Here is a 25187-nt window from a genome sequence, read left to right on the forward strand (position 1 = left end):
CGGTGCGGTGGGGTGGGGTGGGAAAACAAGTAAAGGAGCAGGATGAGACTGGCTGCACAAGGAGACTGGGACAGTAAGCTACTGAATGAGAAAGTGGAATGAACAGTATATGATCATATAGTTAAATGCTGTATCAAATCTATTCATATGAGATCACAAATTAAGGTTGGACAGGCAGTCTTCTCTCTGGCATTTCTTAATTTTTGGGTGCTTGACGTTTTAACTTTAACATTCTTTTAACATAGTTTTTGTGTTTATATATAGTGAATTCACATATATAGTGTGATTCAGGAAAATGTTTTAGTAAGTAAGTAGCAGTTTATATTTGGACCTCTAATAATTTTAATGTGATTGTTTAATCTGTGCAGATCACTGATCCTAATAATCAAAGATTTGAAGTTCCACATGAGAATGTAAAAGCTTTTGGTGGACCTGCAGAATCCAATTTAAAGTATGAAGTCAATATCCTTCAGAACCCTTTTGGTATCACCGTGATGAGAAAGAGCAATGGCAAAATGCTGTAAGTCATTTTTGTGCTTTTTATAGTTAACACTGCAGTAAGGTGTTCACCCAGAAAGCTCAGATCATGTCATAAAATAATACCTGTTAGAGATGGAATGAAGACTCCAATTAGGCCAGCTGTTTCCCTGCCACTGTAGGTTTATTCCCAGTTTGTAGTAGTACTGTGTCCAGTTTAACTAAGGGTCAAATGCCCAGATAAGGAGGTCTGAGGTCTTTGTTCAAAAATATCCACACAACTGCACGTTGCTGACATTCATGTGCATAATGACATTCAATCACACACACAATCTGCGTATTCAGTTGAGTGATTTGAATGGGGAAAGGTAATCATGTATTTTTGCATAGTGATTTCAAGCCTTCCTTTGAGATATGTAGCTATATTATTCCACATTCATCTTTTTTTTTTTTTTTAAATCCAGCCAAAGAATTTTCAGATTTGACCACAAATCTGAACCAGAAAATGTAGGAACAATTTTATGCAACTTCCCATAGCTTTCTGAGCTATATTAGCCTTGGTAGAAAGAATAGTCTGGGCGAAGGTGGTCTCACTGTGCAAAGGTAATGGCTTCTCCCTATGGAGCTGTTCTAGGTTTAAGTGGTCAAGGAATCAAGCTTTTTGTCTCTTGTATATTGTGGCTCCCTATCTAGAGTCAGGTCATCTCTTATTGTTGTCCCTCTTTTGGAGTATCCCCATGAGCTGCTGCCAGAGACAATTAAGAACAGATTCAGCACTAAAAGGAAAATATACTTGTCTGATGGGAGGCCTTCAGAAGGTGAAGTGGACAGGGGCATCTTCTGCCACAGTTGTTCAAATGAAGATGGATGGAGAACTCTTGCCTACAAATGACAGAGTGCCAGTACTGAAAGTAAAATATATTAATTCGTGGGTCAAAGCACCAGTTTCTGTTAAGTGAATGATCAAATAATTCTGTTACAGAGCTCAGCCTAGGAGATCTCCTGAGGGCTTGTCTACACTTAAAATGCTGCAGTGGCACTGCTGTAGCACTTCAGGGTAGATTCTACCTGCACTGATGGGATGGCTTCTGCCATTGACATAGGTAATCCATCTCCCTTTGAGGTGGAAGCCAGGTCAGTGGGAGAATTCTTCCATGGACCTAGTGCTGTCTACATCAAAGGTTAAGTCGGTTTTACTGTGTCATTTGGGGTGTGGGTTTTTCACATGACATAGTTACATCAGCCTAATTTCCTAGCGTTGGCCAGGCCTGAGACCCATTTAAAATTTCTCTCCTGGATGACATTCAGCCAGACAGAGAAGAAGCTTCCTGCCACTTCAGGACATAGGGTTGTAATCAGAATTGATGGAGTTGTTGGGGCAGGAGGTAGGATAGGGTAAGTGGGTAATGCAGGTTACATCCCCTTGTTACAGGGTGTTTTTTCTGTATAGTGAGGGCCGGCAGATATGATGGCTTTTTCTGGCTAGATAGAGTCCTAACTTGGATGCTGTGGTGATGAAGGCTGTATAAGTATCCACAGAAAGTAAGAATTCCTCAAATCTCTTTTAAAAAATACATATAAGATTATAGGCTGGATTGTGACAGTCTTTTATGTCTGTTTGCATACGTCTATCACCATAGTAGTCCCTGACCTCAGGAGATTAGAGATATTAACTAATTACTTGCCTGGGCCCCAAGCACTAAGGCGTGTGGTTTGTTTTAAGTATGTGAGTTATCCACCTGGCTTCAGCAGAGATTACTCACGTGCTTAACTTTAAGCATATGCTTTAGTGCTTTGCTAGATCAGGGCCTGGTTGGACCAACAGGAGACAAGGAAGGGTAGAGGATCATGCCACATTCCACATCAGCCTGCAGAGCAGGCTTCCACACTGGAGTGAGAATTTCTTTTGCACGCAAAGCCATGGGGAAGGGATTTAAAAAAAATGTCAGTCCTTCATTATCTGTCATACAGAACTAAAAAAGGGCAGGAACACAATTTTGTTTCCTTTTCAGGTCACCCTTAAAGTGTCAGAGGATGAGACATCTCTTCTGCCTTTTGTGTTATCTGATATTCAATTGATCTTTAACTATTTTGAGTTGGGTAAAGGCAAATTAAGAGTGGCGGGGGGGGGGGGGGAAGGGGAAGAGGGAGGGGAGACAGAAAGACAAAGATGGAAGCTGCAGAGTTCTAAGTGGTGCTGCAACAGCCTCAATATTTCAGAAGAAGCTATTAGAGCAGAAGCCAGATATGTGCAACCAGCAAAAGTAGGAAATACACTACAAAATATAATATTCATGAAAACATAGCTATTCCCTCAAAAGTTCCACAGTTTTATCTTCAGGAGGAACTAAATGGCCCTGTTTTATATTTTGACAGGTTCATTCAATTTGCAAACCCCTTTCCAGAGTTTTCTGGTTCAACAGTATTACTCGTTTGCTCAGAGAAATATTTTGTCCAATATGTCAAAGGTGCAGGTCCAGCACCATGGAACTTCCGCAGGCAAAACTCCCAGTCAGGAAAGGAATTTTGTTTCCGTAAGGTTTCTGGGACCACATCCTTTGTTTTACATCCACGTTAATTCATTTAATTCTCATTTATTGATTTACTTGGTTTTTTTTATGTTAAAATATTTCACAGAAGATCTGAACAGATAGAAGCCACTAATATACTTGGATTCAGCAAAGCTGCGCTTGGTGCAGGACACAAGAGATGAACATGAAAAGATAACTGCAAACCACTTTTGCACTCCTCTTTTTGTGTTCCTGGCAGTGGACTTGCCCTTGATGTAAATTTTGTACTGTTAAAGGCCAGAAGGGACCATTAGATCATCTAGCCCAGTGTTTCTCAATTATATTTCGCCTCGGCACCCTTGCACGGCTATGTCATACCCTCTGCTGACAAGTCCAGGAAATCTTCCCCTTTTCGGTGGCGCAGTGTAGGCTGGTTTCGGCAGCGTGCTCTCTAAGCTGTTTTCTGCGGCGCCATCAGCTGTTCGGCGGTGCAATCACAGCTGTTCCGCGGCACCATCAGCTGTTCGGCGGCGCGCTCGCGGCTTTTCAGCGGTGCCTGACAGCTGTTCGGCGGCGCGCAATTTCTGTTAATTTCGGCGGCGTGGTTCCGCTTTTTCACGGAACCCTTCAACTCAACACTATTTGAGAAACACTGATCTAGTCTGACCTCCTGTATACCACAGACTATTACATTTCACCCAGATACCCCTATATTGAGCCAAATGATTTGAGTTAAACTGTTGTGTGCCACAGGCAGAGAACAGGAGAGACCAAGCTACCACCAATGCCTGAGGCCTGTGCAATGGCAGAGACTGAATTAGGTGAGATATGCCCAGATGATCCATGCTCTATCCTGCAGAAATAGGTAAAAAATGCCCAAGGTCCCTGCCAATCTGTCCTAGGGGAAAATTCTTTCCTGACCCCAAATCCAGTGATCAATTTGACCCTGAGCATGTGAGCAAGACACACCAAACAAACATCTTAGGCTACATCTACACTACACACCAGTGGCAGTGGTATGTAAGATATGCATAGCTACACACTGCAGTAAAAAGCAAGCTGTGTCCATGCTGTGATATGTAGCTATAAATGTTAGCGAAAGGCTCTGGCAGGGGGGAAGTCAGAGTTCCTTGTTACCTTCCTTGTTACCTCCCCCTTGCCGTACCCTTTCCCTGCTACCTGAATCTCTTCCTGTGGCAGGGAATGGTTCCAGCAGAGGGGAGACAGCTGGATACTACCCTGCTAAAAGTGTAGATGGAGAGGCTCTGTTTGGGTCAGTTGAAATCCATGCAGGGTATATACTTGGGTACATATCCATAGGCTTCAGGAATGTCTTCACTCCACTAGCCTAAGCAGTCCCTCACTGTCTACGTTGCTATTTATGCCCATGCAGTCCCTCACTGTCTACGTTGCTATTTATGCCCATGCTACTTGTGTACCTATTCTACATGCCGCCGAAAGAAGTGTGCATTGAGATGTACCTTAAAGAGGATTCACAGTATCACCCCAGAGCACTGGTTCACTTGTCTGGTGTCCAGCCTTCAGCTGTGTAGCTTCAGGAGCTCAGGACTGCTCTAAACTGTACCTGCTAATCATTGTTCCCAAAAGAATCTGCCCATGTCTTCTCTCCCTCAACATAACCTGTGTGCTGTGGGGAGGTGCACAACTGGCTATGCCAGCCCTATGCCATCAGGGGATTTTCCAAAACCAGGGAACCCTCATCTGCCCGGGTAGGGGAGCTTCCCAGCCCATTTGTGCCACCAGTGAGAGAGGGCTACATCAGGGGCCAGTCCAGCGCTTAATACAATCACATGTGAACCCTGGTAACTGAATATTATGGAAAGTGCTTGTTACAAATAGTTTGAAGCTCTGAATTACTGACTTAGATTGCTGCTTGGCATCTGATATCTAGGAAAAAGCTGGTGCCAGTTAAAATTGACTAGGTGATATACAAATGTAGATAAAATGTTAGAGTTCTTAAGCCTATAAACACATTAAATATTTTCATCCCCCTTATTTTCTGAAAATGAAATTTACTGCCTAACTCTGAAATCCAGTAGTAAGTGTCATGGCTAATGTGCTTAATAAATCAATCAAAGAATGATTACCTGTCAAAACTGGGATGAGTTGGGGTTATCATCAGTTCTTCAACTTTAATTCATTGGCTATTAATCTTAAGCGATTAGTAGTATTGTTTACCCAAGTGAGGTTAAAATCCTCCAAAATGATCAATTCACCACTCTTAAGTGCACAATAGATGGATTTAATATTCGATGAATGGTCCATGACTGCTTGAATGGGGACATGGAGGGGACCATAAATTTAGTAAAGGGGACCAGTTTGGAAAAATCACATGAATTAAACTAGAAGACTGCATACATTTTTCTTTCACTCCTTTTTAATACAAACCACTGCATTTATCAGAAATACCCACAAAAGGCAGGAAAGGCAGTTAAATTTGACTCCTGTACATGATTATCTAAACACAAGCCATTGTTAAAAAAGGGGCAGCTTCTCAGCTAGTGTCAATTGCTGTAAATCCATTGAAATCAATGGAGCTCAGTTAAATTACACCAGATGAGGATCTGACTCAAAATGAAAAAGAAAAAGAAAAATCTTCTTCCCAAAAGGAGGAGGATTAGGAAGGACCAACACTTGTGACTTGTAATTTACTTTTAAAATAAAAATCATTTCAGCCAGTAACTTCCATCATCCTTCATTACGGTAATAAGTCCCACCAATTAAGAACTGAAACTTCATAGGCAAATAACTACCACTGTGGTCCAAGAGGAAATCCACAAGTCACTGGGATAATTTCATTAAAAGTACATATTTTGTTCCTGTGGAATAATTAGTTTACAATGATTTATAAATAAATGGAGTAGATTCTCACTAAAATCATGGAAGCTATGCCAAATTGCACCAGCTAAGAATCTGGTCCATAATGCCCTATATTACTGCTCAGTATTGTTATATTACTATTATTATTATTTTTACTGACAAAATAGAGTAGAGGACAGTCTATCCATTGTACTGACTTATTTATGCATCACTTGTTCTTAACTGCTAATACAAAGCTTAATATGCTTAAGGGGCTGTTAATACCCAAAAAGTACTGCTTTAACTATACCAGTACTCTTAAAGCAGTACAATACCTCTAGTGTGCAAGCAGTTATACTGATATGAATTACTTGACTTATACCTCTTTTTATTACATGCGGAATATAGGGCCTTCAGCACTCCTTATATCTTAAGGCAGGTCTACACTACAAATGCTGTATCGGTGCAGCTGCACTGCTGCGTCGGTGGGAGAGCTTCTTATAGCGTTATCTAAGGTCGATATAACTGCGTCACTCAGGGGTGTGTATTTTTCACGCTCTGGAGTGACCTAGTTATACTGAAGTAAAGGCGGAAGTCTCTTGATGCAGTTGTAGGTTCTTCCTATGTCATTTTGATAGCTGTCAATTCTGCTTTTGTTGTGCATTTCAGTGTTATGCTTGGTCTACGTCATCACCCTGAGGTTTGTTATATTAGTCAGGTCTTTCCTCAATGTATGTCCTAGCCATCTTCACTGAGAGAGATTTTTGACCTTCTGATATTAAGGATTTGTCTAAGGCAGCTATTTATGAAAACTTGGAGTTTAACAGGTCTCCAAGTTTCTGTGCCACGTAATAAGACAGACTTTACGATGGCGTTAAATATTTAAAGCAGTCTCTCATTTTGCCAACTATGTCCCAACAGCTCCCCAATTTTGTTAATGTTATTTTAGAAATAAGGAGGCAAATTGAATTGCTTAGCGGCTGCTTTGTCCAAAAATTGCTAATGGGATTTGGAGCATTTAAATATTAAGGAGAAAATTTTCATTTCATAGTCTGCCCTGAGTAAGGAGCACACCAGGGAGGGACTTCTAACTCTTAGAGCCGTAACTCTGACACCTCACCTGCTCCAAGTTTGTACCCGTAGCCAATCATTTCCCCCTCCATGACAGTTTGGCTGTGCTGGCCAGCACATCGGGGCAGACCCATAGGTCAGCCCATTCCATAGCCCTTGCTGCTCATTCCATGCCCATCTGTGCAGGAAGGCGAATAGCAGCCCATACAGGCTGCTGTCCTTGTTCTTTACTTGGACCTCCTAGGTACATAGTCCATAGAGGGGAATAGGTTCTCTTAACCTCAGTAAGTTAGTTTGTTCCTGGGGCAGCACAAAAACACGCTGCTCTATGCACTGGGCTTATGGCAAACCCCCTAGTTACTGCTAATTTAAGCCTGAGGGGCAGTACTCTTTGTTTCAGATTGTTTTTGTTTGTGTTAACATGTCAATTACATGGGGGGGAAGAACCCTAGAAGGAACAAATAATAAAACTGGCAGGTAATATATGTGTATTAATGGAAACAGCCTGTAGCATTGCCACAGCAGCGCTTCTATGTATTGGTAAGATAATTGTTTTTTTTTTTTTTTTTTTTTTTATTTACGTTGTTTAATCAGGTTCAATACTAGCATAGGACCACTTCAGTATGCTGATCAGTATTTACAGCTCTCAATCAAACTACCCAGCAGCAACATTTATGGAGTCGGAGAACACGTCCACACGCAATACCGTCATGATGTTAACTGGAAAACGTGGCCCATCTTTACCAGAGATGCTTTCCCCAATGGCGTAAGGAAAGATTAATTTTCTTATGTTCTAGGTTTAGCAAGTGGTTTCTGAGAATTAAGAGAGATTATGCATTTCACAGATTTTAAAATTTTGTTAGTTTTTGCTCTCCATGATGGATTGGATATTTCTTAAAAGGCAGTCATTAACAAGGTCTAGTTCAGTTTTTGTCTAGAGACTTGTCAGCCACTCAGTGTGGTTGCTAAATGCTAGGGGTTACTGATGGAAAAAAATACTTGCAAGGAACAGTTAGAAATTTATTTATTTATTTTATTTATTTTTTAAATCTTGAGAATCCGTTGGTAAGTTGATAAACATTAATATGGGTCTTCAGGTTCAACTCCTAAACTAAACAGATAAAAATATGTTCAAATTAGGTGCTCTGTGCAAATAAAGACAATGCATTCTCAGTTTAATGGCAACAAAGCTAAACACATAATAGTAAAGTTGCATTTAGTGACTAAATCTTTGCAAGGTAAGTCATGGATGTCAACAACTATTTGTATTTGTACTTCCAATCTTGATTACTGTCTGTCCTGAAACTTGATTTCCTGAGTACCCATTTTCTAATAATTATAAAAGAAGATTCTTGCTAGCAGCTTTGAAGACCTTCTAGGCTTTGTTCCAGGCTTTATTGACACTGGCACACAAAAGATTAACTGTATTGCATTTTCAGTTTCCTGACCACAATGACTTATTAACTAAAAGACAACCGAATATCAGTGGTGTAAAGTCACTTGTGCCAAACAAGAGGTGTAGATTTTAAAGAAATGATATTCATTTTTTGATTGTCGCTTTTTCTGACCATATATTCCTATGCTCAATCTCTTCTATTCTTTTGTGGATGTAGATAATCACATCTCACTGCGGTGGTGGTAGTTTTTGTTGGTGTGTGTGTTCTCATTACCAAAAAACTTTAAAAAAGGGAAATGTCTGTTAAGGTTTGTAAGCACTCTAATGAACTACAGTTACAAACAAGCAGATTAAGGAGGAGATAGGTGTTGGTATATAGACAGCTTTTAGACATTATGGATCAACAAAACAATATCTATTATTAATGGACTGTTTTTAATAACAAACATATTGATTGCCATATATAAAATCTTTTAGGGACCATAAACTAGGTTATTAATAACTAACCAATGTAACTTTTAATGAAGACCATCAGTCATTATGGCCCCTGTTCATCAAAGTTCTCAGGAAGGTGCTTAATTTTAAGCACGTGCTTTACTGAATCAGGGCCTCTATCGAGTATCCAAACCCATCTCTTTGACCAACAGCCTTTAAGAAAACCTGACCTGTTCGCAATTAGTTCAGATTTTGAAAACTGTGGGCCTGATTCAGCAGTTCTTTTTCAGGCAGAGCTCCCAGTTGACTTCAGTAAAAGTGTCCCTTCCCCCTCTGCACTGTACAAATGGCAGCCATTATTTTGTCACTTAGGCCTGGATCCACAAAGGGACTTAAGCGTTGCAATGTTGAGCAACCCTTTAGCCTGGTGGTTAGGATACTCCCCCAAGATATGGGAGATGCCAGTTCAATTATCTGTGCCAGGTGAATAGAAGGGAGATGAGTGCCATAACTCCTGGACTTTAGTCACACTCACTCTTTCTCTGGCCCAATAAACATTTAAATATTTATTTAATACAAAGTGGGACAACAAGAGAGGCTGAGAAGGGCCCACCTCAGAATATCGCATAGTCCACAGGTGAGGGCACTCATCTAGAAGTGAGTAACCTACCCAGTGGGCTAATGGTTATAAGTGAGATTACTCTTCCCCTTACCTCCAGCTGCTTTTGTGTCGTGAGGTGTGCTCTGAACACATCTACTAGATTGGCCCCCACAGGCAAGATTGGCAGAGCAATCCCTATCTCCAGCTGGTTTGGGAATTGTATTAGGGTTTAGGCAGGAGAGAGAATCTGGATGCCTGTCTGAGGCAGTAGAGCGTCTGCCCATAGGGAGAAACTTAGGTATCTAGGGGACTTCTACAGAGGAAATGTAAGTGCCTAGTGAGTTTAGTCACCTAAAGGGTTAGGTTTTTTCTAGATTACGGTAGTACCTAAATTTGGGCCTCGGGCAACTAAATCCCTTTGTGGATCTGTCTTAAAGGCCAGATTGTTAAGCTGGTTAGGCACCTAAACATGCAAAGAAGTGCCTAGAGAGGGGTTTCCAAAGCACCAATGGGAGTTAGGGACCTAGTGTGATTTTCAAAAGTACCTATCTGAATATTTAGGCACCTAAATACCATAAAAAACATCTGGCTGCAATTCTCAAGCAGAGGCAAGGGAAGGCCAACCAGCGCTGGTTGCAGCAAACCAGGGCATATTGGTGTGTCCATGGCCCATCTCCCACTATCCTATAGGCTACATCAGTAGAACAAATGTAGCAACTGCTGCTTCTAAGCAATGCCTAGGACCAGCTCCGAGGCATGCCTGTTCCTCTACTGGCCTGGTATAATTTCCCAAGGGGTTTGGCTGAATTGTCTTTTGTAGGAAGGGAGAAAAGGAGATTGATGACCAGACTAATAATGTATTGGTAATGATATATGTTACAGGACTTCCTGCCCCCATCCTACCTTTAACACAACCTTTCTGCCTCCTCACTTTTTCCATTAGCTGCTTCCTTTGGAAGCTGGTCAGCCTGGGGGAATTTGGTAGGAGGAGCTAATTACACACATGCAAGGTAGAAGTACTAGAGAGGGGCAAAAACAGAAGTCTTGATATTGTTTTGCAAAACCAAAACCAAGGATAGGGCACATCTCTGCCCCATTACACATTTCAGCGGCAGGTGGATAAATTATTCTGTTTTGGTCCATCTCTACTAATTACACAGCCTGTGATTTGCTTCTCTTGGATTCTTCGTGGGTGGCTCTAGAGGTGTGTGGGAGTCAGATCTTTACTTGTGTTAATCAGCATAAATCCATTGAAATCAATGCAATTACATTGATTTACAATAGCTGGGGATCTGATCCATAGTGTCATTTGTGCTGAGTATTCTTTTGCAGGAGAGATGGAGGATTATAACAAAATATGTTATCAATTCAAAATCTCTTCTTGTTGCTAATGATAGAAGACACAATATTGATAGTAATGTAATCAAAAAGACACAAAGCTCTATTTACATAGAACACATGTAAATACGTATGCCATGTATTGGCATATGAAGTATATGGTCCTCTTGATGTGCACATGTAGCTCACGAAAACATTATTGTGATGCATGCATACTCATCAAAAGGTCTGTCATGTCTGTTTACTTATTTTATCTGCAAGTTTTAAGCGACTGTCTGTGTACTAAATTTCCATTTACTGGTGAATAGAAAACATCCCTGTAAAGGAGAAAAATGCAAGAAAATAGGAAACAAAAATATAGGAACACTTTGGGGGTTTTGTTTGTTTCTTAACACATATGATTAGCAGTTTCAATTTGTATTTTTCAAGGAAACTTCCAAAATGTATCAGTGTTCGCCTATTGGGTTTTAATTTACTTCCTTTCTTTTTCTTTTCTTTTAAGGGCACGCATAACTTATATGGAGCTCAGACATTCTTCTTGTGCTTGGAAGATAACAGTGGAGCCTCTTTTGGGGTGTTCTTAATGAACAGTAATGCCATGGGTGAGGAAGACTTCTCTGTAACTATTTCCAATTGCTACAGTTTAACATTTTTAAAAATTATCTGCTGGATTGCTACACTGTGAACCAAGAGTGAGCAGAATTAATGGTCAGAATCAGGCATGTGTTCTTAGCACAATCACACAAGTAAAACTTGACAAGAAGTTGTCTCATTAAAAGGATCAGGCAGCAGCTATTTATATAATAAAGACAAGGCTGTCAAACGATTAAAAAATGATTGTAATAAATTGCGAGATTATAGTACTCTGTGCAGGTGTCTGCCTATGCGCAGAGCATGGCAGGATCAAGGCCTAAATTGGTAATAGACAGTTCATGAAAGGATCATAGTGTTGCTTTTCATTAGATCACCATATACAAATGTGTCTGCTTATCAGAACTAGCTAAGCCTCTTGAGATTGTGAAGATGCACTGAAAATCTCATGAGAAAAGGCTACTTCACTGGATTTCTAGTGATTCTCTTTTCTTTGCAAAAGCATGTCAAATAAAATAAAATCTGAACATGTCACAACCTCCTTTTGATTTCAAGTGATGTTTTAGGATGTCCTTTTTTCCCCTCCCTGAACTTATTTGCTTATCCTTAATGTGAACATTTCATTGATACTCTGACTGTTTAGCTAATGTTTAAAATTTCCTCTGTAATTCCTTTTCTGGCAGAATTTGCTATCCAGCCTGCCCCGGCAGTGACTTACAGAACAATTGGTGGAATTCTAGATTTTTATGTCTTCTTAGGAGACACTCCAGAGCAAGTTGTTCAAGAGTATGTAAAGGTATGTTGATATCAGATGAGGCAGTACTATAAATAATGTAGGTGCTGATATATTGTAATTATGCTAGAAAAATATCTGTAGCAGTCATTTCACATTTGTTCTGATTATACGCCAATTAAATGTTTTCAGTGCATGCTTAAAGACAGCACGTATCCGTTTGAAAAGAGAGTGCTGCCCTTTGTTCCCTTGCCTTTTTCCCTATGGTGTAGAGATTCCATTAGCAGTGACAAACCACCAGTGCTACTCTAAACCTCTTGTAATGCTAATGTATTTTTTGGTCAAACAATGTTAGCCATTATTTTCAAGGAATGTTCACATATAACATAAAATGTCTTTTGAAAACTCAGTGTAGTTTTAGCCATGTCGCTCCCAGGATATTAGAGGTGGGTGAGGTAAAACACCTTGTCTCTTTTGAAAACTTATTGAGGCAGTGTAGCCTAGTGGATAGAGCTCTGGAACTGGAACTCAAGAGTGCTGGGTGACAATGGGCAAAGTACTGGACTATATAGTCATTCTCCCTGTTTCTGTGGCTCAATTAATGTTTAATTCAATTATTTAATTAAGGTCGAGCACTTCCATAGGAGAGAGAGCGGGAGACCCATATCGAAATATCCCATAGCCAAGTGGTTACAGTACTCACCTGAGAGGTGGCAGATTCCCATTCAAATATCTTCTCATCAAGCAGAGGGGGGATTTGAACTGGTGGCTTCCACATCTCCAGTGTGTACCCTAATCCTTGGAATAAAGGTTATAAGGGAGGGCTGCCTCCTTCTCTTCCCCAACACTGTTTTATGTTGAGCTAGGTGATCTCTGAGCATATGTACTGGATTGTTTGGTCCCAGATGCAAGTTAGGCTAAGGAGCACCTATCTTCCCCTGGTTCATGGGTTGCTATATATATATATATAATATGTGCTCGATATAGACATCTCCCTGCAGCCTGACTAAGGCAATCATCTCTGTGAGAGGGTTGGGGCTTGAGATACACCCCTCCCCTTGACATCTCCTACTGGCTACCTTAGGCGGCTCCTCCCCTACTGTGCTGACTTTGCGGATCACATTCTAAGGCACCTACCACTTCCCATGCGTTGCATAGGGAGCCTAGGTGCTTAACTCAAGCTTTGTGTATTGCAGTACTGTTCCTTGGTGCTGAGTATTGCAGCTCCTAAGTCCCTTTGTGGATCTGGGCCCAAGTTCTATTAACATTACTTATCCACAGTAACACAGTCCTAGAATCCTGACTTCTCATTGGCTTCAGTATTTTTATGTACACTTGTTGCCCTTTCCAGAGTGATATTTCTTCCTTTGTAGTTTGTCTTTATGACTATAGATCTGATATCCCTCTTCAATAATTCAGTGGTTGTTTCTCAAATCATAGTTATTATTGTTATAATTTGTACTGTGATAGTGCCCAAAGGCATAATTCAGGATCAAAGCTCCTACATACTAGGTGCTGTGTAACTACATAATAACAGACATTCTACCCAGAAGAGTTTACAGTCTAGTTTAAGATAGGAAAGAACAAGTGAATGTAAAATAGACTAAAGGCTAGAAGAGGGAGAGGGAAGATGAATACTAGCTATAAGGATTATGTGGTCCCATAGTGCTAGCAATATGCACAACTTCATTGATCCAGATAATTGGGTTTGTTGTTTTAAAAAATAATTATGGAAAAACTTTACAGTTGTAACTGCATAATATCCATTATGGTTTCATGTGCTAGAACTGAATGTATATCAGGGTAATTTATAAGCAGTTTCAGAAAAGTTAAGAACTAGGGAGTCTTGCATTGACAAATGACATATACTAATTGCAAATGCAATGCCCCTATTTTTTACTTAATTTTCATTTCTTAACTTTCAGTTGATAGGAATGCCTGCAATGCAGTCATACTGGAGTCTTGGATTCCAACTCAGTCGCTGGAATTATGGCTCTCTCGATGAGTTGAAAGTTGTGGTAGAAAGAAACAGAGCAATTGATATACCTTATGTAAGTAAAAGATTTTGTTTGGGGATATGGGGTGGTGCTGAAGCAGCTCAGGAATAACTCATAGATTAGGATCTATTTTACTGTCCTGGGATAGTTTATTAAAAGTCTGTTCTGGTTAGCACATAGAAACTGCTGTTAATAGATCTTCTATAGACTTCAGTGTCAAAAACCTTTTAAGACTTTTAATGTTAGATTGATAGTCAAAATGGGGGAGGTTACAGTTGTTGTTCTTTTTATTGCAGTAGCTCAAAAGGTATGTCTATACAGTCTCCCAAGCTGGATCAACAGACTCAGGCTCGCAGGGCTTGTGCTAAAAATAGCTGTGTACATATTTCGGATTGGGCTTTGAAGCTAGGGAGGCGGGTGGACTTCAGAACCTGAGCCACATCTTCAAAGCACTGTCTACACAGCTATTTTTAATGCTGTGACATGAGTCTCTCCCTCCCATGGGGACCTGACCTGGGAGGCTCAGCTGTGTAGACGTACCCTTAGAGGCCCCAGTTGAAATCAGTACCCTTTTGTGCTATTGTAACACACATTAAGTGACAGTGCCTCAAGAGTTTACGATCTCAATGTATGAGTTAGACAAAGTAAGCACTGTTATCTCCATTTTGCAGATGGGAAAGTGAGCCACATGCTGTAGGTAGTGCTTAGTGTACTTGCTGCTCCTTTCTAGAGCAACACAGAAGTGTGTTCCACAACACTTTCCCCATGACCACCATGACCTCGAGATGTCCAACCCTGCAGTGGAAGACACACAGCCTTTACAGTGGCATACTGTTTTGCAGGATACTATTATAAGGGGAAATCTTGAAAGAAAGTGATGGCAGCTAGGCACCTAACTCCCATTAACTTTCTACGGTAGATGGGTGCATAACTATCTTTTGTGCCTTTGAAAATCTCTCCTACACATTTCATAGTTTACATGATCTCTGTGCTGCTTCACAGTCAGTATGAAAATTATCCTAAATTCTTACTGTCTGTTTGTAATAAAATAACAAAAATAGGTTTGCTCCAGAGAAACAGAACAAAATCATATCCAAATACTCAGGCTATTGCTTCTAATTTACAAAATGAACTACATTATATTTCAGGAAATTCAATACACTGATATTGACTATATGGAGGAGAAAAAAGACTTTACTTATGACCAAGTAAAATTTAAGGACCTTCCTAACTTCGCTGTGGACCTACATAACCATGGACAAAAATACATTATTATACTGGTAATGAACTATTTAACTTTAGTGCTGAAACAATGTTATCAGAATTACTTTTATACAGTAATGATTGTATATTATTATATTTTGTGTACATTGTATGTACTGTAATATATCTTTCCTAATTCTGCCCTGCTTCACAAAAATGGAAGATCTTACTATTTCTCTCTTGTGTTTATTTTTATTAGGACCCTGCCATTGCCATAACCCATCTCCTTAATAATAATCCATATCATTCTTATGAAAGAGGAGAAAGCAAGAAAGTGTGGGTAAATGAATCAGATGGAGAAACGAAACTCATTGGAGAGGTAACTAGCTATTTATGCAAGTTACAAATCCTTTTGTCCGTATTATGTGTTGTCACAGCAGTTAAGGTTGGCTCACTGTGTTTGTTATAAACTCCATTTTTTAAGATTTCTTTTTGTAAAATTAGCTGTTGGAGGAAATCTGTTTTACAAAGATGTATCTAAGAGTGTAACTTATTAGTTTTTGTTGATTTTTTTAACACTTTTATGTACACTGTTATGTATTAGGAAAAGAAACTGGGTGCAGGGGAGATTTTTCCGAGGCACAAAGGACAGTTCGGCAGTCTGTTCCTATTGATTTTCAATGGTATCCGGACACCTAATTCCCATTTTGTGCCTTTTGAAAATCTCCCCCCTAACATTTACCTATTTTAATTGCTTATTTTGTACTTGTATAACTCAAAAATGACTTTGACTTAAAGATGATGAAAAATTGGGAAGTAATTAACGAGGTCAGATTCATTCTGTACCCATGTGAATGCAATTTATTGTTACTATGTATTATTTATAGGCAGAACCACCCAGAAGCCCCATTCGGATCAGGACTTCAGTGTGCTAGTTGCCATATAAACATTAATATGTGGCAGTCCCTTGCCCTGAAGAGCTTACAGTCTAAGGCTCCAAACCTTTGTCCAATTCAAAGCGTATCTAAGACAAAGTTTGTTGAAGTAAATTTGAGTCTTTTCATTGACTTTAACAGGCTGATGATCAGGCCCCATGTGTCCATATATATTCCAACATATCTACACACAAGTAAACTTATATACATGCAGGATAGGGGCCAGAGTTTAAAGCCAGACCCAACAAATGGATGTAACAAACAAGTAGGATGGGGGTTAAGCAGGACCAGGGGTAACACTGATAGGAACATGTTGGTACATGAACCTCTGACCCTGCATGAGTAAACCCCCAGTTAGCCTGCTTTAATCCCTCTGCTTGCTTTTCTTCAGCGGTGAAGAAGTTTAGGGAGGTGTCTGGGTGGAAAGGGGCATCCTTGGGTTGGCAGAAAGGTCTCCAAGGGACCATTCCAACAAACTTGAGGTAGAGGAATCCTGTGGCTGCTCTAACTTGAGCTTGGAACTGGTATAGTCTGTGGTGAGCCCCAGAATCAGGGAAGGGAAAAAGTCACTTAGAACTACCTTTGCCTCTCTCTTTCCAACCTATCTCAAGCTCATGCTTAGTGCAACTGAAGATTGAGCCCACTGTGTGCATGGTTCCAACTCATTACATTTTTTGCTTTAAGTTAATAGTAAGCAACTAAATCAGCTACATATCAGACACATCAACATATTTTAAATAGTCTAAAGAAAAAATAACACAACAAACCTTCACAGTTGTTGCACATTCTTTTTGAGAAAGAGGCTATTTTTAAATTGCCCACATAACTATTTACTTGATAGATGGGCCATTACACTCTATCAAGTTGATAATCTGGGTTTTAAAAACTCCCTAAATAGGTATTTATATTACAGACCCTAGTAATTTTGAGAGCTCTTTGAAGCAGTTGAACTAATGAATCACATTTAAAACACCTAACTGGGCATTTACATGAGCCCATAACAGCTATGACATGACGACTCGTATGTTTCTGTGAAACATTTTCATTACTTTGATGAAAAGACAAATATCACTGAAAAAAAATCAAAGAAAATTAAAACTACCTTTCCCCCCAGCAGTTTAAAATATAAATAATATTAATGTTGTGATATAGGCTAGTGACAAGTGTGATGTGAAATAAAGGATTGAATATCAGATTAAACTTGAATTTTTTTTTATTTTGTACTGATTGTGTACTAAACCTTAAAATAAAGTAACTGGAACATTAATTTAGGAGAAATCCTTAATTTAGATGGGTGAAATATATGCTAAAATGTTAAGGAGGAAAAAATTTGAAGTGAGTTTTTCTTGGTTATATAAAATAGTGTAGGGCCTGATCTTGTTCCCATTGGACTCTTGCCATTGATTTCAATGGAAGCAGGATTGAAGGCCAGATATCCAGATTTTGCCTAGAGGTGTAAAACTGGCTAATCAGATTGGTGCCTAACTCCCATTAAAATTGATGTGTTAGGTGCCTAATTTACTTAAGTATTTTGAAAATCCCACTAGGTAACTATCTACACCTTTTGGGTACCTAAATACCTTTGCAAATTTGGCCCGAAGTCCTTGGGATGTACGCTATTCTTATTCTTCCTTATTCTTTGGGAGTTCCACATGCACAGAGTAAAAGTAGAGTATGACTTATAGCAGGCGTGGTCAATTATTTTTTGTGAAGGTCCAAATTTCTTGGTCAAGGTATTGTCAAGGTCCAGACTCTAGAGAAAATAATAATAATAAAAAAACCCAATAATGATAATAAGTAAATAAAAAGAATTTGGGGTCCGTTCAAAAGCATCTGGCGGTCTGGATTTGGCTCTTGATCCATCTATTGACTACCTCTGGTTTATGGTAAGGAAAAACAATTAGCTCAACATCCACATTTAAACTAATGCAAGAACATGGATATTCTTAGATGCTAACATTCTCCCTCACCAACTTAATTCTTGACTCTTGTATTTTAGGAATCTGCTCACAGAGACCAGCACAAAGCAGGTTCAAGTGTTTTTGCACTATTAGAAGTGTACTTCACTGGAAGTGGATTGCCAGGCAAATGAGGCTGAAAAAATATATGTGCACACAGGACATTTACTCTAAACTTCAGTTATGGCACCCATTATAGTTGCTTTGAAATAAGGACTGAGAAAACAAATGCAAACTACTAATCATTGAGTGTAGAGCTTGAAACATTTTTGAAGATTGCAGGGTAATTTTCCCCCCACCTCTTTTGGAGAAGAAAATATTCCATTGATTTTTCTGAGATTCTTTCAAAACTAGATCCAAACATGGTTCAAAATATATACTGGAGAGAATTATTAGAAACTAATGGAAATGTTTGTTATCAAACTAAATCTTTCCTAATGGAAAATCCTGTTTAACCAATTGCTCTCTGCTTTCTTACACTGTAGGTGTGGCCAGGACTGACTGTGTTCCCTGACTACACCAATCCAGAATGTACCAACTGGTGGGTGGAAGAATGTAAGCTTTTTTACGAGAAAGTGGAGTATGATGGGATTTGGATTGTAAGTTTTTTCACACTTTTTTAAAAATGAAGCTATTGAGAGTTTAAGATGAAATATATTTTCTTTCTCATCTCTTTCCATTGTAGGGATGTTCCTTATTAAAAACTAAAATCAAAATAAGATTTATGTCCTAATCTTTTAGCTGGAGAACCAAACGTATTGGGTGAAATCCTGGCTCCACTGATGGCATTGACTTTTGATGGGGTCAGGATTTCATCCAATGTTTTTGGTCTATTTCTATTTACGGATGTTGTCGTGGTGCATATAAAGTCACTTGACTCACCTCATAACTGTATACATGGGAGAGGAAACTTCAATGTTTGCAAAAAACAACTAACCCCCCACAAATATTAACATCATAAATGAGGGAGAGAGAAGGAGATTTCTTGCCCATTTAACAATGCTTCTGAACCTGTGTTATAAGTGTTACAATGCTAACCACTCTTGTTTAATGGTGAACAATAACACTGCATAGAAACATTCTCACCTCTCATGAAAAATGTGGAAGGCTAGTGAAAAATAACCTTTAACTGACCAAACTTGTGTTTTTATACTTACAGTCTAGGAATGAGCAAACCAAGGTCTAAAGAAGTCAATGGAATCTTTCCATTGGCGCCAATGGGTTTTGAATTAGGCCCCAGTTGAGATACAGTACAATTCTCTTTCTCTCACACACACTGAGCCAGCAAAGCACTTCATCATGTGCTTAATTTCAAATTTGTGAATAGGTAAACTGAAGTGTTTTGCTGGAATTGGGGGCCCAGCCGCCAAACTTCGCCTCCAAAATAACCCCTCACTTTGTTTGACATTCAGAAATATTTGATTAATCTGTCTTTGATTATTTCACATTCTTGCATCCTGTTTTATGGTCACAAATGCAAGCAGAAGTTATTACTGGTTATATTGCAGCACCCAAAATGGTGCTAGGTGTTTAGAGGCGCTTATAGTCTCATTTCATGCATGACCCAATGAAAGGACAAAGAAGAAAGAGTGGAAGTAAAAAGCAATCATGCTGACTGTTAACATGTCTGTAGATATGGTACAGAATAGCAGTGCTAGTCAATCCTCTGTCTAAAGAGGAAAATCCTTTTATCTGTTTTTGTTACTCCCAGATTCAGGTATCACTGGAAAGTGGGTTCTTGGAAAAACATTAAGCAACAACTTTAATCTTTCTTTTCCTTCCCCATAACAAACTTGTACACTTCAGAGAAAAGAGTCTGACACATTGCAGTTATGACTAAAGACCTTAAACTGCTGATTTCAAATTAGAATGGTTAATATTGTCTAAATCAGCAGGTGCTATTTCAATTTTTTTGTAAATCAGTTTTTAGCTAAATTTCTACCTGGCAAATGATATAGTTGTTCAAACTGTGAATAGTGTATTTATTTGTGGAGATTCACTGAAAGTTAACACACTGCCATGTTTACAAAGCCCAGAGCTAGACTGACTGGATAATTGCCTATATAATCACTGGGCAAATTCTGGAAACCTATTTATGTCTTGCGTAATTGGGCAATACAGACCTGTCCTACGTGGTACTGAAGGGTTAAAATTCACACGTTCCAAATCCAGATAGGTCAGGGAGTTTCAACTCAGTCCTTCTGCAGTTACTATTTTAGATGTGGAGCTGCAAAAGTAGCTGAGGACCCTGGTGCTCTCCCTGGAGGGGTTCCCCAGACACAGAATCCATGTAAGCACAGGTCCAGTTGTCCTTAGGCAAAACTTACTGAAGTCAGTTAGATCTGGACAAGGTTTGCCAGATTTGACCCCCTGCGTTAGCCTACTGTAGATAAACACCATAGCAAACTTTTCAAACCTTAAACTTCTAACGCTATATTTAAGTTCCTAAACAAAATTGGCTTCATTTTGAAAAATGATGAGCACCTAAGGCTCCCAGTGATGTCAGAGAGACCTGTGGGTGCTCTGCAGAACTGAAAATAAGCCAAAAGCTATATTTAGGTGCTTAAATATGGATGTGGGAGACTAACTTTAGGCTCTTTAGGGTTGAAAATGTTGGCCTATATATCTATCTTAATTAAAAATGGTAATGTGTATGTTCTCTATTCCTCCCCCAGTCTTTATTCAGGTCTCACTTTGACAGGTTATAAAGCCATAGAATGAGATGAGTTCTGGGGGCCCCTAGGCTTGCTAAGTATGATGTTCTCTCTTCTCCTTACATTGCAGCTCAATTCATGTTCTAAGACTCAGGAATTCACAATCTAAAATGTGTTTAATAGAAAATAGATATCTGAGACCATCATCATTCTAATATAATATATAATAGTTTCTGATCATCTAAGACCAAGGTTTTCAAACAGGGGCACGGGTACCCCTGGGAGTGCTTCAGAGTATCGTAGGGGGTATGCAAGAGGATCGGGGTGACCAGCCTGGGCCCTGTGCTTTGGGCTTCACTCCGGAGCTGGCGGGTGGCTGCAGCCTGCCTCCCGGCTGTGCGCCAGATCGGGTGGGAGTCAGGCAATCATGCACCACAGGGGCCAGGCCCCCAGGTGCTGGCCTGCGGGGGGGCACTGGGTCAGCCCTTCACAACGTGGAGCTGGAAGCCTCCTGTGCCCCCCGTCCCTGCTGCGCGTCGTGAAGGGTAGACTTGGCCCCTGGGCGCCGGAGACCCAGGATATGCAACTGGAGTTGGATAGGAAAAACCATGAAGGAGTACTTCAGGTAAAACCTTGAGACCATAGTGGTACAGTTTCTAAAAAAGGTTGAAAACCCCTGATCTAAGATGATTAGGAAAACTACTCTACTTTCATAATTGGAATCAAATTTGCTGGAGATCAAGCTTTGGTGAGTTCCATGAATGGAAAAGACTGGGTAGAAACTGAAGAGGGAAGGATTGAACTATATTTCAGTGTGGGAAGTCGAATCCCATTTGTTTTGGGGCCAATAATTTTTCAGATCCAGGGAGTCATGAGGCAAAATGAAAGAGAACCATGCTGGACAGGCTTGGACAGAAAAAAAGGGTCTTCTGAGCATGACAAAACCAAACTGAACACTTGGCAGCAGCAGCATCGAAAGCTAACTGATTACTGTACTTCATGCGTGTGAGCACATGCGCGCACACACACACAGGTTTCTAGTGTTTCAAGTTTTAATCTGATGCTTTTTATTCTGAAAATGATTTTTCTCCCTTTGGCACTCTATACTATCTTGCTAGTTGGCATTTAATGAGGGAATCGCAATGTGGAGCTGTTGGCAGCCTTTTGGTAGTTCATGGAGAGCACTTGCAATACTTCAAATAATCCACTACTAATGCTGGTGTAAGAAAAGCTGTTTTTATCGGAACATTTCTGTTCTATAAACAGCTGAACTGTTTTTCTGGAAAGCGATACCTGTTCTCTGTAGTAGGACAACAGGACCCAGGCATCTCTCAGTGACTTATTTAGAAATAAAAAGGATTGAGGGACCATTTTCTTTTTCTTTCTTACTTTCAAAATAAGCAAAATTTAATTTCAGGGAAAAAACCCAAACAAACAAAAAAACAAACACGGAACATTTTGCTTTGCATTTCAAAAAGCTATTACAATTTTAAAGTACTTGCTCTTAACCACTACAGGAAACATCCTTTTCTGCTTCTAGGTAACTATATTTTTCTTATTTATTTTTGCTGACTCTGTGGTTACATTGCTCATTTGGGTCAAGTTAGCAAGTATAAATTGTGTTGCTCTTTTCTTGAGAGTACAGACTTTCTATAAAGGATTTGGCCACCAGAATAAAGTTGCTCCAGCATACATTTGCTGTGTTTTTCCATGTATACCTTTTACATAGTGCATTTAGGGGTACATACAAAAACACACAGTGCCTGATGTCACCTAAAAATCATATCAGTCACTAGTTGTAGGAAGTGTTACTGAGGTCATCTTAAACGATCTCTAGATACACTGCAGAATTTAACAGACAATCTCAAAATATCTCTCCTGATCCTGCATCTTTCTCAGACTGTATGGCAGGGAGCCAACACGTGTTGAAGGCACTATACAGATCTGTATATGAAAGGAAAAGATCATATTTCGACTTTGTTTGTTCTTTCGTGTTTCTGCCTCAGGGTTCAATTGTGCCACCTTTATTTGCCATATGTAGTTCTCATGGCTAGATTCTAGTTAGTCTTTATGCAGGCAGAGTGAAGAGACAGGGCAAGGAGCTGTTTCTCAATCCTGATGCAGCTTCAGTAGGGCCATCTAGAATTATACCCTATGCACACCAATGAGAACAGGGCTGTTTGTGGGATGTTCCTCCCAGGTAGGCACTCTGCAATGCATCCATAGATGGGTGGGGAAGGGAGCTGCTGGAGTCACGTCTCTACTCTGTGTGTGGGCCTGTGAAGCTGGCTGGCCGCATAGGTGGGGGAAGAATGCTGTGCCTTCACAGGGGATAGCAATTCGTGATCCAGCCCCAGCACACCAGCACAGGGGGAAAACTGTCATCTGACCCCAGTGGACCTCCTGGAGTAGTGAGATTCCATTCTGTGTGCCAGTGCAAAGCTCTGCTTTAGTTTTATGCATGTAGCTCAATTGATTAAATAGAACTATTGACCTAGTAAAGTGGTCATCAAGGGGTTACCAGGGTTCTTCAAAGTATTATGGGTTGCAGCCATACTCTGTCAGTACCTTGCTTCCTATTAGTGGGTGCGCTGCTTTCCCTGCTCTGTTATGTAGCTGAATAAAGCAGCATGTTCCCAGATTGCAATACTGCAAGTAGAGCGAGCACTGAGCAGTCCTGGTACAAAACAGAATAAAACAATACCCCCTCCCCCTCCAACCCTTGTTAGAATGTGTGTAACTGCACCATCTTCTGGTGACTACTACCATGATTGATTTGTAGTAAACAGAAGGTTGATATGGAGGCAAATTGTTCCCAGTGTAAACTGGACTGTACTGCTTTATGCTCCTTCAGTATTGTGGAGCAGTCCCCAGTGGTTCAGTATCTGTAACATCTTTGTATTCTGTCATCCCTTGAAACCGAGAGATGTTGCTTTTGAGCAGTTTATGAAAAACAGACACTTATTGATAATATACCTTTAAGTGTATGTGTGAAACTATTTAAAGTCACTATCAGGCCCCTAGGCACTGCCAGAATGGTGATGAGAATCAGGCCCTCTATGTTTGCAAAATTGAGCCCTTTTCTCACTTCTTGGATAAGAAAATAAATTGAAGGGGGATGGGCTCAAGAGATAAACCTTACAAAATTGACCTGTTCATTTAAAAGAAAAAGTACAAATCTAAAGGCAATTAACCTGCACACTATTTAACGATTCACAGAAATCTTTCCTTAACATACAGGAACATGTTAATATTTGATCTGGCCACAGTTTTTGTATCTCCAGTTAATGTCATAGGATAGCATAAGATAAGATTGTACATGGCCTGATTTTGACATTGTAGGCACTCCTTTCACACTGGGGTTACTTTATTGACATTAGGTGAGTTGCTTTGTATTTATATCGGCATGTATGTCATATCAGAGTCAGGCCCACTATCTTTTGTATGTTGCAGAACAATGGGGTATATATAAAAAACTTGATACAGTTTGATTCTGAATACTACTTACATAGAAAAAAAAAATTCCTTCTGAATGCCTCTAGTTCACACCCATTAGGTAAGTTGGTGCTCGATTCTTTCAACTGTCTTGTGGGAGGCACTGGAATATAAAGTGTCATTGTGGGACTGGATTTGTCACATCTTGAAGTGAAATATGATATATACATACTGTTTATACCATTAAAAACAACAAGAGTCCTGTAGCACCTTAAAGACTAACAAATTTCTGTGGGCATAAGTTTTTATGGGCTGCAACCCACTTCGTCAGATGCATCTTACAATGCAGTCCACGAAAGCTTATGCTTGCAGAAATTTGTTAATCTTTAAGGTGCTACAGGACTCTCATTGTTTTTGCTGTATACAGACTAACATGGCTACACCTCTGGAACTTTTCACCATGGAAAGCACTGTTTATACCATTGGTATTCAACCTATGGCCCACAGACTGTCTAAGATTTCCAAAGGGGTCCACACCTACATTTAAAACTTTTAAGAGGCCCTCAAATGAAAAAAGATTGAAAACCACTGGTTTATGCCAATCATGTATGCAGTCCTGCAAATAAACAGGTAAGTAAATTTGCACAAAGTACTATGAAAGGGCTCGGAGGATAAGTATGCAAGATCTATATTAAATTATTATGTGGATAGGGGGTATAATATCCTACCTAAACTATCTATTCCTTAGGTTGTGAGACTTTAGTTAAACTTTTCTTTCCTAAATGATCCGATGAATAAAATATAAGGATTTCATTAGGGAAACCATAGTCTGACTCTCAATTTTCTTTCTCTTCAGGACATGAATGAAATATCCAGTTTTATAAAAGGTTCAACTAATGGCTGTCAGCAAAACAACTTCAACTATCCTCCTTTCACTCCCAGTAAGTCTATAGTCTTTAATCACATGGCAAAAATCCAAATGTGTGTGAGAGAGGAGTAATCAATTATGAGATAAAGGAAATTTTTACCATTT

At 39.7% G+C, this 25187-nt stretch overlaps 1 protein-coding gene across 1 annotated transcript in view; it reads left to right on the forward strand.

The window, feature by feature from the left end:
- Positions 1-25187, forward strand: part of SI (sucrase-isomaltase) — a 114023-nt gene that overhangs the window by 13058 nt on the left and 75778 nt on the right. The window contains exons 6-14 of the mRNA XM_067536648.1: positions 369-520; positions 7473-7644; positions 11151-11250; positions 11923-12035; positions 13898-14023; positions 15118-15249; positions 15432-15551; positions 18551-18664; positions 25011-25095. Of these exons, the coding sequence (XP_067392749.1) occupies positions 369-520; positions 7473-7644; positions 11151-11250; positions 11923-12035; positions 13898-14023; positions 15118-15249; positions 15432-15551; positions 18551-18664; positions 25011-25095 (1114 nt within the window). The remainder of the gene's footprint in view (positions 1-368; positions 521-7472; positions 7645-11150; positions 11251-11922; positions 12036-13897; positions 14024-15117; positions 15250-15431; positions 15552-18550; positions 18665-25010; positions 25096-25187) is intronic.

Source organism: Emydura macquarii, unplaced genomic scaffold (assembly GCF_026122565.2).
Source record: "Emydura macquarii macquarii isolate MOO-44397 ecotype Brisbane River unplaced genomic scaffold, CSIRO-AGI_Emac_v2 contig_3603, whole genome shotgun sequence".
NCBI lineage: Eukaryota > Metazoa > Chordata > Testudines > Chelidae > Emydura > Emydura macquarii.